A 13,754-nucleotide genomic window follows, 5' to 3' on the forward strand; every position below is an offset into this window, starting at 1 on the left:
TGTGTGGGGGTGGGGGTGGGACGTCTGTTCTGGTGGGTCTGGACTAACCAGGGCCTCCACAAAGACTGTGTTTACCGAATGAATGAATGGTCGCCTGCTATCCTCCTTTGTTCAACCACACTCTGGTCGTAAGCTCCTGCGATGACACCGGGCCCCGGAGTCCTGCCAGCTCCATTCCGGCGTGGACTTAGGCAGGGAGGAGGCAGGGTAAGGGGAAGAAAGGGAAGCCGACACATTAGGGGAGACCGGAAAAAAGTCCTTAGACACTCAGGGCCGACAAAGAGCCCGGCGCAGGCGGACCCAACCCAGCGAGCCCCGGAGCCCGGATGGCCAGCCAGGGCGCCCTCCCAGCCCGGCGCCGTCAACGCGCGGCCCGCACCGCGCCCTCCCGCAGCCCCCGCCCCAGGGGCGGTGCCGGGAACACGCGGCGCCTCCGCCGGTCACGTGGGGGCGCTCGGGCGGGCGGTGCTGCTGTTTCCCGATCGCGCCCTCCCAGCGCCGGGGACGCGGCGCTCGCGCTCCCGCCGGAGCCCCGCGAAGCGGAGACAAGGAGGCGCCGCCGCCCGCTCCTCGCGGCCGCGCCCGGCCCTGCGCCCGCAGCATGCCCGCCGCCGGGTCCCGCGCCGCCCTCCTCCCGGAGCTCGCGGGGGCGACGCCGCTGCCAGCCGCGGGGCTGCGGCTGCTGGGGTAGCGGGGCCGGAGTCGAGCGGAGCGGGAGGAGGAGCGGCATCCCCGCGGCGCGGCGCGCCCATGGCCGGCGAGGAGGGAGCATGCGAGCTGCACCCCGCACCGGCCGCCGCCTCCCCCGCGCCCCCCAGAGCTGCGCGCTACGCCGCCGCCGCTGCCCCCCAGCTGCGGGCGCCGGACCGCCGGCTGCGCTAGGACCCGCGGCCGCCGGAGGGCTGGTGGGCGGGCAGGCGCGGGAGCGAGTGTGCCCGGGAGCCGGGCGCCGGCCGGGGCGCAGCGCGGCATGTAGCTGCGGGCTCCCGCGCGAGGGTGTCGGCCCGGGGCCCCGCCATGGCGGGGAAGGACGGTGGCAACCTGAAGACGGTGAGGCTGTGGCGGGACGCCGCCCTGCGCGCCAGGAAGCTGCGGAGCAACCTGCGCCAGCTCACACTTAGCGCGGCCCGGGGCTGCCCCGGAGCCGGAGTCGACCCCCTCGAGTCCCCCGACTCTCCCCAGCTGGTGCTGCCGGCCAACATCGGGGACATTGAGGTGCTGAACCTGGGGAACAACGGCCTGGAGGAGGTGCCCGACGGGCTGGGGTCGGCGCTGGGCAGCCTGCGCGTCCTGGTCCTGCGCAGGAACCGCTTCGCCCGGCTGCCCCCCGCGGTGGCCGAGCTCGGCCACCACCTCACCGAGCTGGACGTGAGTCACAACCGGCTGACCAACCTGGGCTCGGAGGTGGTGAGTGCCCTGAGGGAGCTGCGCAAGCTCAACCTCAGCCACAACCAGCTGCCCGCCTTGCCCACCCAGCTGGGCACCCTGGCCCAGCTGGAGGAGCTGGACGTCAGTTTCAACCGGCTGGCACACCTGCCGGACTCCTTCTCTCGCCTCTCGCGCCTGCGCACCCTCGACGTGGACCACAACCAGCTCACTGCCTTTCCCCGGCAGCTGCTGCAGCTGGCGGCCCTGGAGGAGCTGGATGTGTCCAGCAACCGGCTGCGGGGCCTACCTGAGGATATCAGCGCCCTGTGTGCCCTCAAGATACTCTGGCTGAGCGGGGCCGAGCTTGGCACACTGCCCTCCGGCTTCTGCGAGCTGGCCAGTTTGGAGAGCCTCATGCTGGACAACAACGGGCTTCAGGCCCTGCCCTCCCAGTTCAGCCGCCTGCAGCGGCTCAAAATGCTGAATCTGTCCTCCAACCTCTTGGAGGAGTTTCCTGCCGCGCTGCTGCCCCTGGCTGGCCTGGAGGAGCTCTACCTTAGTCGCAACCAGCTCACCTCAGTGCCATCCCTCATCGCGGGCCTGGGCGGACTTCTCACCCTGTGGCTGGACAACAACCGCATCCGCTACCTGCCCGACTCCATCGTGGAGCTGACTGGCTTGGAGGAGCTGGTGCTACAAGGGAACCAGATCGCAGTTCTGCCTGACAACTTCGGCCAGCTCTCCCGGGTGGGGCTGTGGAAGATCAAGGACAACCCTCTCATCCAGCCCCCCTACGAGGTCTGTATGAAGGGGATCCCCTACATTGCAGCCTACCAGAAGGAGCTGGCGCACTCCCAGCCGGCTGTGCAGCCCCGGCTCAAGCTGCTCCTGATGGGCCACAAGGCTGCGGGGAAGACCTTGCTCCGCCACCGCCTCACGGAGCACAGAGTGGAGGGAAGCCAAGGAGGAGGGGACAAGGACAGGAGCTATCGACCTTCACCGCCCCCCATGAGCAAAGGCATTGAGGTGACCAGCTGGACAGCCGACGCTTCCCGGGGCCTGCGCTTCACAGTGTACGACTTAGCTGGTGATGAAACTTACGAGGTCATCCAGCCCTTCTTCCTCTCCCCAGGGGCCCTGTACGTGCTGGTGGTCAACTTGGCCACCTATGAGCCCTGCCACTTTCCCTCCACAGTGGGCTCCTTCTTGCGTCGCTTGGGGGCGCGGGTGCCCCATGCCGTGGTGTGCATCGTGGGTACGCACACAGACCTGTGCCGGGAGCGCGACCTGGAGGAGAAGTGTCTGGACATTCACCGCCAGATTGCCCTGCAGGAGAAGCACGATGCAGAGGGCCTGAGCCGCCTGGCCCAGGTGGTGGACGAGGCGCTGGCCGGGGACTTCGAGCTGCGCTGCACCAGCCCCCACGCGGCCTACTATGGCGTTTCAGACAAGAACCTTCGGCGGCGCAAGGCCCATTTTCAATACCTGCTCAACCACAGGCTGCAGATCCTCTCCCCTGTGCTGCCTGTTAGCTGCAAGGATCCCCGCCAGCTGCAGCGCCTTCGGGACAAGCTGCTGTCGGTAGCTGAGCACCGAGAGATCTTCCCCAACTTGCATAGGGTCCTGCCTCGATCCTGGCAGGTGTTGGAGGAACTGCATTTCCAGCCACCTCAGGCACAGCGACTTTGGCTAAGCTGGTGGGACTCGGCGCGCCTGGGCCTGCAGGCGGGTCTGACCGAGGACCGGCTTCAGAGCGCCCTCTCCTACCTGCACGAGAGCGGCAAGCTGCTCTACTTTGAGGACAGCCCGGCCCTCAAGGAGCACGTCTTCCACAACCTCACCCGCCTCATTGACATCCTCAATGTCTTTTTCCAGAGAGACGGTTCCTTGCTGCTGCATAAGCTGCTCCTGGGGACCAGTGGGGAGGCAGAGGCCGAGGAGGAAAGGTCGGCCACCGTGGCGCTGCCGGCCCCTGCTCAGGACCTGCTCCGGGCCACCCAGCTCCATCACTACGTGGAGGGCTTTCTGCTGCATGGGCTCTTGCCCGCCCATGTCATTCGGTTGCTGCTTAAGCCTCACGTCCAGGCCCCGCAGGACTTGCAGCTGCTGCTGGAGCTGCTAGAAAAGATGGGACTCTGTTACTGCCTCAATAAACCCAAGGGCAAGCCTTTGAACGGGTCCACGGCCTGGTACAAATTCCCTTGCTATGTGCAGAACGAGGTGCCCCACGCAGAGGCCTGGATTAACGGGACCAACCTGGCGGGGCAGTCATTTGTGGCTGAGCAGTTGCAGATTGAATACAGCTTTCCCTTTACCTTCCCACCTGGATTGTTTGCCCGCTACAGTGTTCAGATCAACAGCCACGTGGTGCACAGGTCGGATGGCAAATTTCAGATCTTTGCCTACAGAGGGAAGGTTCCTGTGGTGGTGAGTTACAGACCTGCCAAGGGGGTCCTGCAGCCAGACACCCTGTCCATTGCCAGCCATGCTTCCCTACCAAATATATGGACCGCGTGGCAAGCCATAACGCCTTTGGTGGAGGAACTGAATGTCCTGCTTCAGGAATGGCCTGGACTGCACTACACTGTGCATATTCTCTGTTCTAAGTGCCTTAAGAGAGGGTCCCCGAATCCCCACGCTTTCCCAGGTGAGTGGACAGAGAGGGGGCACAGTTCTTCCCTGGTGTGTTTTAAGGTCCATTTTCGAGGATATTCATTTTTCATTTGGTTGAATATTTGCTTAACCTCTTAGCTTCTCTAGGCAAGTTAATTTTCAAGGTAAATGTAGGGAGATTTGGAGACAAGAGAAAGATCGGACATTCCTTGATCCATAGGAAATACAGTGGCAAGCGTCATCCTCTCCTGATACAAAGACTCAGACTTCCAAATTACATTCCAGTTAAAACATGTCCTCTCTCCTTTTCCCTTTTTTTCGAGGTACCACTCTTTTTCAGGTGGTTGAACAAGAGCTGGATAGTGTCTGATGTTAGACTCTTGCAGAGCTTTGGCTAAAATTCATATTAGACATGTTTCAAAGGGAGGAGTTTGAGTTTCAAGTATCCAGTGTCATATTCTTCTGTTAAAATTATTGCTCACTTTTCTAAAGAAATTCCAGAGAAAATGCTTTGCAGTTGGGGTGAATGATGAGTAAAGACAAAAATTTCAGAGTGGAATGCGTGACTCAATCCTGAGATTGCTGTTTCAGTTAGCCCACAAGGGCTCAGAAGAGAGATGAGTGAAATCTTTGAGGGGAATTTCCTCGGGTCTTTCCTGGCAATTTGGAGATTTGTGGACATCGTAAGGTTTGTTTTTTGTTAAGCATTAAGAGAATGGTACTTTCTGGGATTCCTTTATGAGAGAGGAAAGGAACAAGAAACTGAAAGATTTTTCTCTTCCGGGGAGTGTTTTGGAACAGATATATATTTTTTAAACCATTATAGGGGAGTGGGAGAATTGCAGGATAAATTGTGTAGGATTTTTTTTAAGGATTTTTATTTTTTTAGTGCTGTTTTCACGTTTATAGCGAAACAGAAGGCACAAGAGATTTTCCATACACCCTCTGCCCCACTCATACCTTGCTCCATTATTCACATCCCCCAGAAGAGGGATACAGTTGTTACCGCTGGAGGGATACAGTTGTTACCACTGATGAACCTGCCTTGACACATGATTACCACCCCAAGTTCATAGTTTGCGCTCTGTGGTTCTGGAGAAATGTGTGATGACATGTATCCACCCTTACAGTATGGAACAGACTAGTTTCACTGCCCTAAAAATCCCCTGAGCCCTGCTAGTTTATCCTGCCCCCTGACAACCACTGTTACCTGTTTAATGTCTCCACAGTTTTGCCTTTTCCTTGTCTGGGTTTTTTTGTTTGTTTTTGAACCTGGTTAATTGGCATCAAACCATCCGTAGTTGGAGACGTGTCCATTTCCTCATCTTCTGTACTTCTTTGAACCACTGATTCTTGTGGAGCAGGCTTGATTAACGGTGTTCAGCGTGCCTTGGGAACACACCGGACAATAGCATCATTGCACGTTTCTTACCTGGGTCCCCCACGCCCAGAGTACATTGAGGGGAGATGAAATAGGAGACTGCATGTCATTCTAGTCCTTGCCCTGGTCACAGTGCCAAGAAGCATGCAGCTTGTAATGTAATAGTATCAGGAAGGAATTGGATACCAACATTTCTGAAGGTAACATCTTTCCTTTGTCCTAGATCTAGGCTGAGTTTTCTACTTTAGTGTGATAAAAGCTGTATTCAGTTTCCAGTCGAGCGAGCGAGCCATCCATTCAGTGTGATTATCTGGTGTATTGTCCCCTCACTTGGTAGGATCTTCAGCCTGTTTTGGATTTACCACCGTATTTTATTCATGGAAGAAAATACTTCTTTATTGTGTTACTAAATTGAATACGTGGGTCGTTTACTGAAGAAGCTACCGGAAGCCAATTCTTAATCTAAAGATGGACTGTTAATAAAATTAACAAAGGGAAAGACATGGGTTATTGAACAAGTAAATTGTTCAAAACTTACTGGAAGTTTGAGGACCAAACAGTGAGGCTGGATTTTTTTTTTTTTTCCTAACCTCATCTCTGTATTTTTGGTTTTTAACAGTCAGAGTCTATAAACAAACTTGTAACAGGGTTGCAGAAACAAGCTCATCCTCTTGTTAGTTTGTCTTTTTGCCTTTTAAGTGAGGCATACCTGGTTTTACAACCAAGGCTATAAGGAAGAGTTCTATTTTTTTTTTTCAACATGGAAAACAAATGCTTTTAAAATTGTGAAATTATCATTGACAGGGTGTCCATAAAGTTTGTGTGCAATTTACAACTGAAATGCACACCTTTATGGACACCCTGTATATTGAACAGGAATAAATCATCCATTTTTATGATATAATTATAAAATATTTGTAAAATAAATGCAAATGTAAATATTTAAACATATCTATAAATATTTGTCTTATTTCTAGTTTTTTTGATTTGTTTAGTTTTTTTTTTCTCCAAAGTAGCAAAAGGCACAGAATATAGTGAAAAAAGATGATCATGAAGAAGATGGGGGAAAACACATTTCCCTTTTTAATATTTTTCTGGGATAGCCATCATTTCTTAGTAATTGTTACAATTCTGAGAGACTTGTAAGTGCTAAGATAATAAAAACTAGAAGCTGACATATGACCAGAATTATCACGCTGGATGATCAGTTAGGGCATACGTTAAAAAGTATTCATTAAATCCCTAGATCATGAAAATATATTTTAATTCAGCAGAAATCTTTGAATCTATTAGTACTTTTTTGTCTTTTTAAGAAGTCTTTTCCTTTTGAGGAACATTATAATAATCGTTATTTAGTTTTATATTTATTAATGTAGCAAGTGATGCTGTAAATTCTTATACAATGGTGAAAATGTTGGATTTTTAATTTTTTTTAAATTTGGGATGTTCAAGTAAGCATAAATAGCCAGTTACTGTCTCCTTTGATTTTTGTGTAGAAGAAAAGTCAAATTGCACTTATATCTTCTAAAATGTTTTTATGTGAAAAGCCTGTTCTGGCCCTGTCCTGCTGGGTGCTCTGGCCTGAGCTGCACTAGTGTAGTTGGCTGAAGGAAGTATAATGTTAGATTTCTCTTTTCTGGTTTTGGTTTACACAAGAAATGTAATGTTTTGGTAAATGCTTAGCATATACCCACATGTTTTAAAAATTCTTGTAAAAAAGATCTAGTCCCATTGTCAGATTACCTGTTTGTCTCATTTAAGATGAATGGGTTGGGTGATAGGAAATTCTTTTGGAAACTCCAAGGAAGATTCAATGTCACTGCCTGGAGAAGCCTTTACCTGCTTTCTGAGAGTATCTTTTTTTTTTTTTTTTTTTTGCAGCCCTAATGCCTGCATCTGATAGGCAGGATTTCCTTTCTATTGCTCTTTTCTTTTTTGTTACTTGGTCCTATGTTCTTATCCTCCAGCCAGTTTCTTCTTCTTCTTGTGGGATGTTTATTTATGCTTTTATTCTGTTCTACCAACATGAAAACTGAAAAGCTGATACTCCTGAGTCTAGAACATAGGCCTACAGCAAGATCCTAGTGTTTTGACATCCCCTTTAAGCAGGGAATGAATGCTGTGTGTTTTTAAATTGGAAGAACATGTCTTAGTTCTGTGGTCCTCAACTCCTAGTACCAGTCCACAGCCAGTTATGAACCAGGCCACTGAGCAAGGGGTGAGCAGGTGGCCAGCAAGCATACCTTCATCACTCATATCACCACCGGAGCTCTGCCACATGGCCCTGACCTTGCCCCTGGTCCATGGAAAAATTGTCTTACATAAAACTGGTCCCTGGTGCCAGAAAGGTGGGAGCCACTATAGAAGTTGATCGTACTGAATGGGAGTTTTCACTGAATGTCCTACTCTCCAAATTACTAAAGGTCATTTAAAGAATAATGAGAAAGCAGCCCAAGTTGTAGACAGAGTTAGTCAGATGGTTTTCTTTGATATTGGTGTCTTGTACTCGGTAACTTGGTGCCTTTCCTTAGCTCCTGCCACGTGTCTCCTTCCCCGCATCAGTTTCTTGCGCACACCGGTACCTCTGGGACAACACTCGGCATATTTTGACTTGTTCTGTTCGTGTTTGTCTATGTTATAACATCTCTCTGATCATGTTCACCTCCCTCCTCTGAGCAAGTATTCTTGTTACCTGCCTGAGGCTTTGCAGCCTCTGCAAGAGTCAGATGTTTGCTGAATGATAGTTGGATCTTTTGTAAAAAGTATCTTTGTTTCTTCCTTATTAACACAGTCTGTCGAATTCCCAGGTAGTACTATGATAACAATCTTGCTTTGTTCTGCTTTCCAACTCGGCTGCCCCTCAAATGTTCCTCTGTCTTTCCCATTGTGCCTCCGTAACTGGTCTTGCCTTTGAATGGGTCCTTCATTTTAACCACTGAAGCAAAGCAAAATTCTTGCCTTATTATATCTAAGTTTTAGAATTACTGGAATCTGAGCATGACCTAGTTGTTTGGCTTGAATTAGTCATTGTTTCTGATGTCACAAAGGTTGTTCAATATCTCTTTCATTTGGTTTTATTAATATTGATGCCTCTTGGCTTTTATTTTTGTGAGCAGTTCTTCTTTGAACTCTCTGGGACTTTGTTTTATATAAAAATCAAAACCTTAATCATGGAAGAAAAGAATACTGTGCAAAGTAGAATTCAAAGGCTAAGCAAGGCCTTTGGAGTCCTCAATTTTAGCATTGGGTGCTGCTTCTAGAAAAGATTCTCAGGTCTATCTCTGCACAAATGGCTTAGGATTTCCTGGAGAAATTAGTTTTTGTTTGTTGGCAGGTATTTCATGCATACTCTGCAGTTGTATCCTCTGTGTCTGTGAAGAGGTGAGGATGGCTGCTCCGCTGAACAGGACATCCTGAATGCGGAGAGGCTGGTATTGGACATGTCTGGTTGCTTTCTCTCTCCATCCATTGATGTTTCTTTGTGGGAGCCTGTTTAGATGAATGCCTTTGACTATCCAAGCATTAGGGCACCTTTTTGTTTCTGTTTTAGTTTTTTTGAAAACCAGGGGCAGGTACAGGCCTTATGCTCTTGTCCTCTCTTGTCTCTGGTAGCCTTGGTGCCCCTCTGCCCAGGGGTGGAGAGCTGCTTGTATTTCTGGTCTCTATGGAAAGCACATCAGGTGTGGTTGGCTTGGGGTAGGCCCAGGTAGGTCTCAGTTCTTCCTGGGTTGGATTTTCTCATTGCAACACCAGCTGCTGGGTGGTCATGGGGTCTCCCTGGCTTAGAGGGAGCTGGCCACCTGCACTTTAGTGGGGGAGGGAGCAGAAACCTGTTTTAAGCAGTCTTCTCCAATGCTGCTCTAGGGAGAGCGAAGCTGGCCCCCTACTCCCCGCTGGTTCCTCAAGCCTTGGGAAGCCAGAGTGAAGGATAGACATCTCAGACAGCCACGGAACACATGTAATGTTGTGTCATCCTCCACCCATAAAGACCCACTTGTATGTAACGAGTGGCAGTATTACCACACTGTGACACTTCTCCTCTCTGAGTTCTGCTGTTTCGTGTGATGGTCCAGCGTTCTGTGTAGGGCCTAACCCAGGGCTGAGCAGGTAGAAGGAGCTCAGTGTGCACTGGTTATTTTAAAAGAACTCAACTCAGGGCACAGTGGCTCATGCCTGTAGTCCCAGCACTTTGGGAAGATGGCTTGAGGCCAGGAATTCGAGACTAGCCTGGATAGCATGGTGACACACCCACCTCTAAAATTAAAAAAAAGTAAAATAAAATGAAAGGATTCAAGAAATTCTCAGTGTTTCTTTTTTTTTTTTTTTTTGTAGAGACAGAGTCTCACTGTACCGCCCTCGGGTAGAGTGCCGTGGCGTCACACGGCTCACAGCAACCTCTACCTCTTGGGCTTAAGCGATTCTCTTGCCTCAGCCTCCCGAGCAGCTGGGACTACAGGCGCCCGCCACAACGCCCGGCTATTTTTTGGTTGCAGTTTGGCCGGGGCTGGGTTTGAACCCGCCACCCTCGGCATATGGGGCTGGCGCCCTACTCACTGAGCCACAGGCGCCGCCCAATTCTCAGTGTTTCTTAATTGATGCCTGGCAAATGCTTTTTTTTCTTTTTCTTTTTTTTTCAGTTTTTGCCTGGGGCTAGGTTTGAACCTGCCACCTCCGGTATATGTGGCTGGCGCCCTACTCCTTGAGCCACAGGCTCTGCCCATGCTTTTTTTTGTTATTATTTTTGATGCTCTTTATCTAAAGTATGTGCTTTCAGGGAAGTGTGTTATGATGTTCTTTATCTAGAGTATGTACTTTAAGGGGCGCATGTGTGATCTTCCCACAGCCATTTTCCCTTTCTAAGAGGCTAAGTATAGGTGGTCAGAGTGTGGAGCTTTGATGGTGGAGATGGAGTGAGTGCAGGCAGGACGGTGTCTTCACTGGCTTGTACCTGCGGTTTTGCCTTCTCTAGGCCATGTTGCTTTTCAGCAGCCCTGTACTGCTTTGAGCAGGAAAGCGGTGGAGGACTGGGTGGCTGTAATGCGGGGTGGCCCCACATGTGCTCGGCATGGTGGCGGCAGCATGGACCACAGCTCCCAGGCACCACGGCCTGCAGGACAGACTTATTCATGGAGAAGGAGACGGGAAAATTTTGAGTTATTTTTATTTTTGGTACTAAATGCCAGAAAACATTTTTTCCTTTTTACTTCGTCAACATAATCACTTAGCTGAAAATACTGGGGCTTGGCTTTAAAGAATAAATTGAGTAAAAAGCTTTGAGCAAAAAATTTTTTTTCTTTATCTGTAAGTTTACAGAAGGCAAAGACTATAAAAGGTGTATGTTCATGGAGGGGGTTGAGATTATGGGTGGAGGACAGAGCCCTCCAGGTTATGGTGATGGGAGGAGGGGGCAGAGCCACCAGGTCAGGGTGATGCAGGGAGGACAGAGCCTCTAGGTCAGGGTGATGCAGGAGGACAGAGCCTCTAGGTCAGGGTGATGCGGGGAGGACAGAGCCTCCAGGTCAGGGTGATGCGGGGAAGACAGAGCCTCCAGGTCAGGGTGATGCAGGAGGACAGAGCCTCCAGGTCAGGGTGATGCAGGGAGGACAGAGCCTCCAGGTCAGAGTGATGCAGGAGGACAGAGCCTCCAGGTCAGGTGATGAGGGGAGGGCAGAGCCTCCAGGTCAGGGTGATGCGGGGAGGACAGAGCCTCCAGGTCAGGGTGATGCAGGGAGGACAGAGCCTCCAGGTCAGGGTGATGCGGGGAGGACAGAGCCTCCAGGTCAGGGTGATGCAGGAGGACAGAGCCTCCAGGTCAGGGCGATGCAGGGAGGACAGAGCCTCCAGGTCAGGGTGATGCAGGAGGACAGAGCCTCCAGGTCAGGGTGATGCGGGGAGGGCAGAGCCTCCAGGTCAGGGTGATGAGGGGAGGGCAGAGACTGCAGGTTAGGGTGAACCTGGGACGACAAAGCCCCCAGGTTACGGTGATGGACTTGCCGGGTGTTTTGTGTCTGGAGCTTTTTTTACTTCTCTGAGGAAGGAACTTTCTCCTCTGGACCAGCAGCCCCAGCACCCGGGCTCTCCTACCTGTTCCTCCATTTCTGTGGCTCTGTCACAAGGGCACTTGGGAGAAGGGGAAGGAGCAGAGGGACACTGAAAAGTGTCTGCTGTTTGGGAGGCCCTGTTCTTTTTTTTTTGAGACAATCTCAAGCTGTCACCCTGGGTAGAGTGCTGTAGCATCACAGCTCACAGCAACCTCCAACTCCTAGGCTCAAGCGAGTCTCCTGCCTCAGCCTCCCAAGTAACTGGGACTACAGGCGCCCGCCGCGACGCCCGGCTATTTTTTTTGGTTGCCGCCATCAATGTTGCTTGGCCGGCCTGGGCTGGATTCAAACCCGCCAGCTCAGGTGTATGTGGCTGGCGCCTTTGCCGCTTGAGCCACAGGCGCTGAGCTGGAGGGCCCTGTTCTGCGGGCTGTTCTGCTTTCTGAGTAGACTGGCTTCATGAGTTAAGCACTGATCTCCGAAGCGGCTGCTGTTCCTCCTCCTTTATTGAGGCTATAGTCAGAGTGTGAAATGAGCCATGCTAGAGTGAGCAAGTCCATGGCGTTTAGTGCATTCACAGGCTTGTGTGGCTACTGCTGTTCAGGGGAGTGCTTCTGAAAGCAGGGTAGGGATGCATTGGTAACTTTCTTCCCTGGGAGAATGGAATTCTTTAGCCAGACTCTTTGTGGCAACTTTCTTTCCAGGGCATGACTTAAGGAGACCAGGCATTTGGGGGCCGGGCCTTTGAGATGCCCTATTGACTGGACAGCCTTGGCCTGGTTGTATTGGGAATCCTCTTACTTTGTGTTGATGAGAGGATGGAAAGTGGGACACCCAGGCCTTCTGGTCTGTTCTGTGGCGTATGTGATTTAAGGAGGGGCTAAGACATTGGGGCCCCATAAAGGACACTTAGAAGAGGTAAACAGAGCACAGGTAAATGCGGTATAATTCCTGTCTCTGCATGCAGCCTTTTTTCTTTGTGGAAATTTTGAGTTGAGCTCCTAGAATGGTTGACAAGGCTTTATGCAGGTAAAGTGGTGGGGTGGAATGATACAAAATTAGGTTGATTACCAAAGTAGACAGATAAATGTACTGAGAGTTTATTAGTTGGATTCCATCATCAATCACCCTCGAATACCTGCTGGGTATAGAAGTTTGCCTTGAATTTGGAGTTTTAGGAGAATAAAATACTTAACATGGGGGACTGAGTTGGGATCTCAGTTTACGTAATTGTTGATTCTTGTATGTATGGCATCTGACCACATATGGAGAAAATCATTTGCGTATTTGAAAATTATTGGAGATTAAAAAAACCTTGGCTTTTGATTTTTCTTGGAAAAAGGATCCTACTGAGAAAAATATGGCTACTGCTTTGAATTTGTTTGACATAAATAGGAGGGTAGAAAGTGATACCCAAGTCTTTCTTTTCAGTTTGAATTATTCGTCTGCAAAAAATCTCAGGCAGATCTTAAGGGATGCTGGAAAAAGAATGTATTGTAGTGGAGGGTTTCTAAAAACTTACAAAACTCATCAGTCTTTTGAGAAAAGAGATGCCTCTTCTTCTGGAATCCTTGTCTTTCTTGTCATTTATGGACTTGCTGTCATGTAGGGAGGAATTGAAGTCCTCAGTCATTTTTGAACACTAATGACTCTGAATGCTGAGTCTGAAGACACCACAAATTAAATTGGATACCGTCAGAATAAAAATATGTGGCTGCTGCTTACAGATTTCTTTGTTGAGGGTGCTTTGGTGCCTTGTTGAGGTGCTTTTCTAGTAAATTAAATATTGAGAGAATTACGGAGTTAATTTTCTTAGATCCTCCTTAATGCTGAAATGAAGTGTATGCTGTTAACATTGTGCTAGTATTGGATCACAGTGGTAATGGATTTTGGACTAGTAGGAAAAGCCTCCAGGAAAGAAAGAATTAAAACAATAATGGAGAAAGAAAATTTAAAATCAAAAAATTATTTCTCCTATGTGCTGTTGTTTGACTTATCAGTTTTATTATGGACTTAGTAAGATTCTTATTTTTCATGCCATAAAGGTTGTATTAGTCAGCACATCTGTCTTTCAAAAGGTATAGGGTTGGAGGAATATGGGAGAGTGGGTGAGAGTGTTGGGATTTTATCCTGTTCTGGAGACAGCGCTGAGAGCTTCACAGGGTGATCTCATTTAATCCCTGCAGCAACTGTGTGAAGTCGGTATTGTCACCTTCTTTACTTTCAGATGAAGAAATTGAGGTTTAGAACTTAAGTGACTTCCTCAGAGTTGGAGCGCCCTGGGAGATCAGTCTGGCCCTTTGCTCCAACTGTCTTATCTTGTCTCCCTGTGAAGTTGCTCCTTGCTTTCC

General features: G+C 50.1%; 1 protein-coding gene across 4 annotated transcripts in view; it reads left to right on the forward strand.

Moving 5' to 3' along the window:
- Nucleotides 1-894: 894 nt before the first annotated feature.
- Nucleotides 895-13,754, forward strand: part of MFHAS1 (multifunctional ROCO family signaling regulator 1) — a 100,165-nt gene continuing 87,305 nt past the window's right edge. For all 4 annotated transcript variants that reach the window (XM_053578656.1, XM_053578655.1, XM_053578653.1 and 1 more), the window contains exon 1: nucleotides 895-4,015. In XM_053578656.1, coding sequence (XP_053434631.1) covers nucleotides 1,018-4,015 — 2,998 coding nt within the window. In that variant the 5' untranslated portion in view covers nucleotides 895-1,017. The remainder of the gene's footprint in view (nucleotides 4,016-13,754) is intronic.

Source organism: Nycticebus coucang, chromosome 24, assembly GCF_027406575.1.
Source record: "Nycticebus coucang isolate mNycCou1 chromosome 24, mNycCou1.pri, whole genome shotgun sequence".
Taxonomy (NCBI): domain Eukaryota; kingdom Metazoa; phylum Chordata; class Mammalia; order Primates; family Lorisidae; genus Nycticebus; species Nycticebus coucang.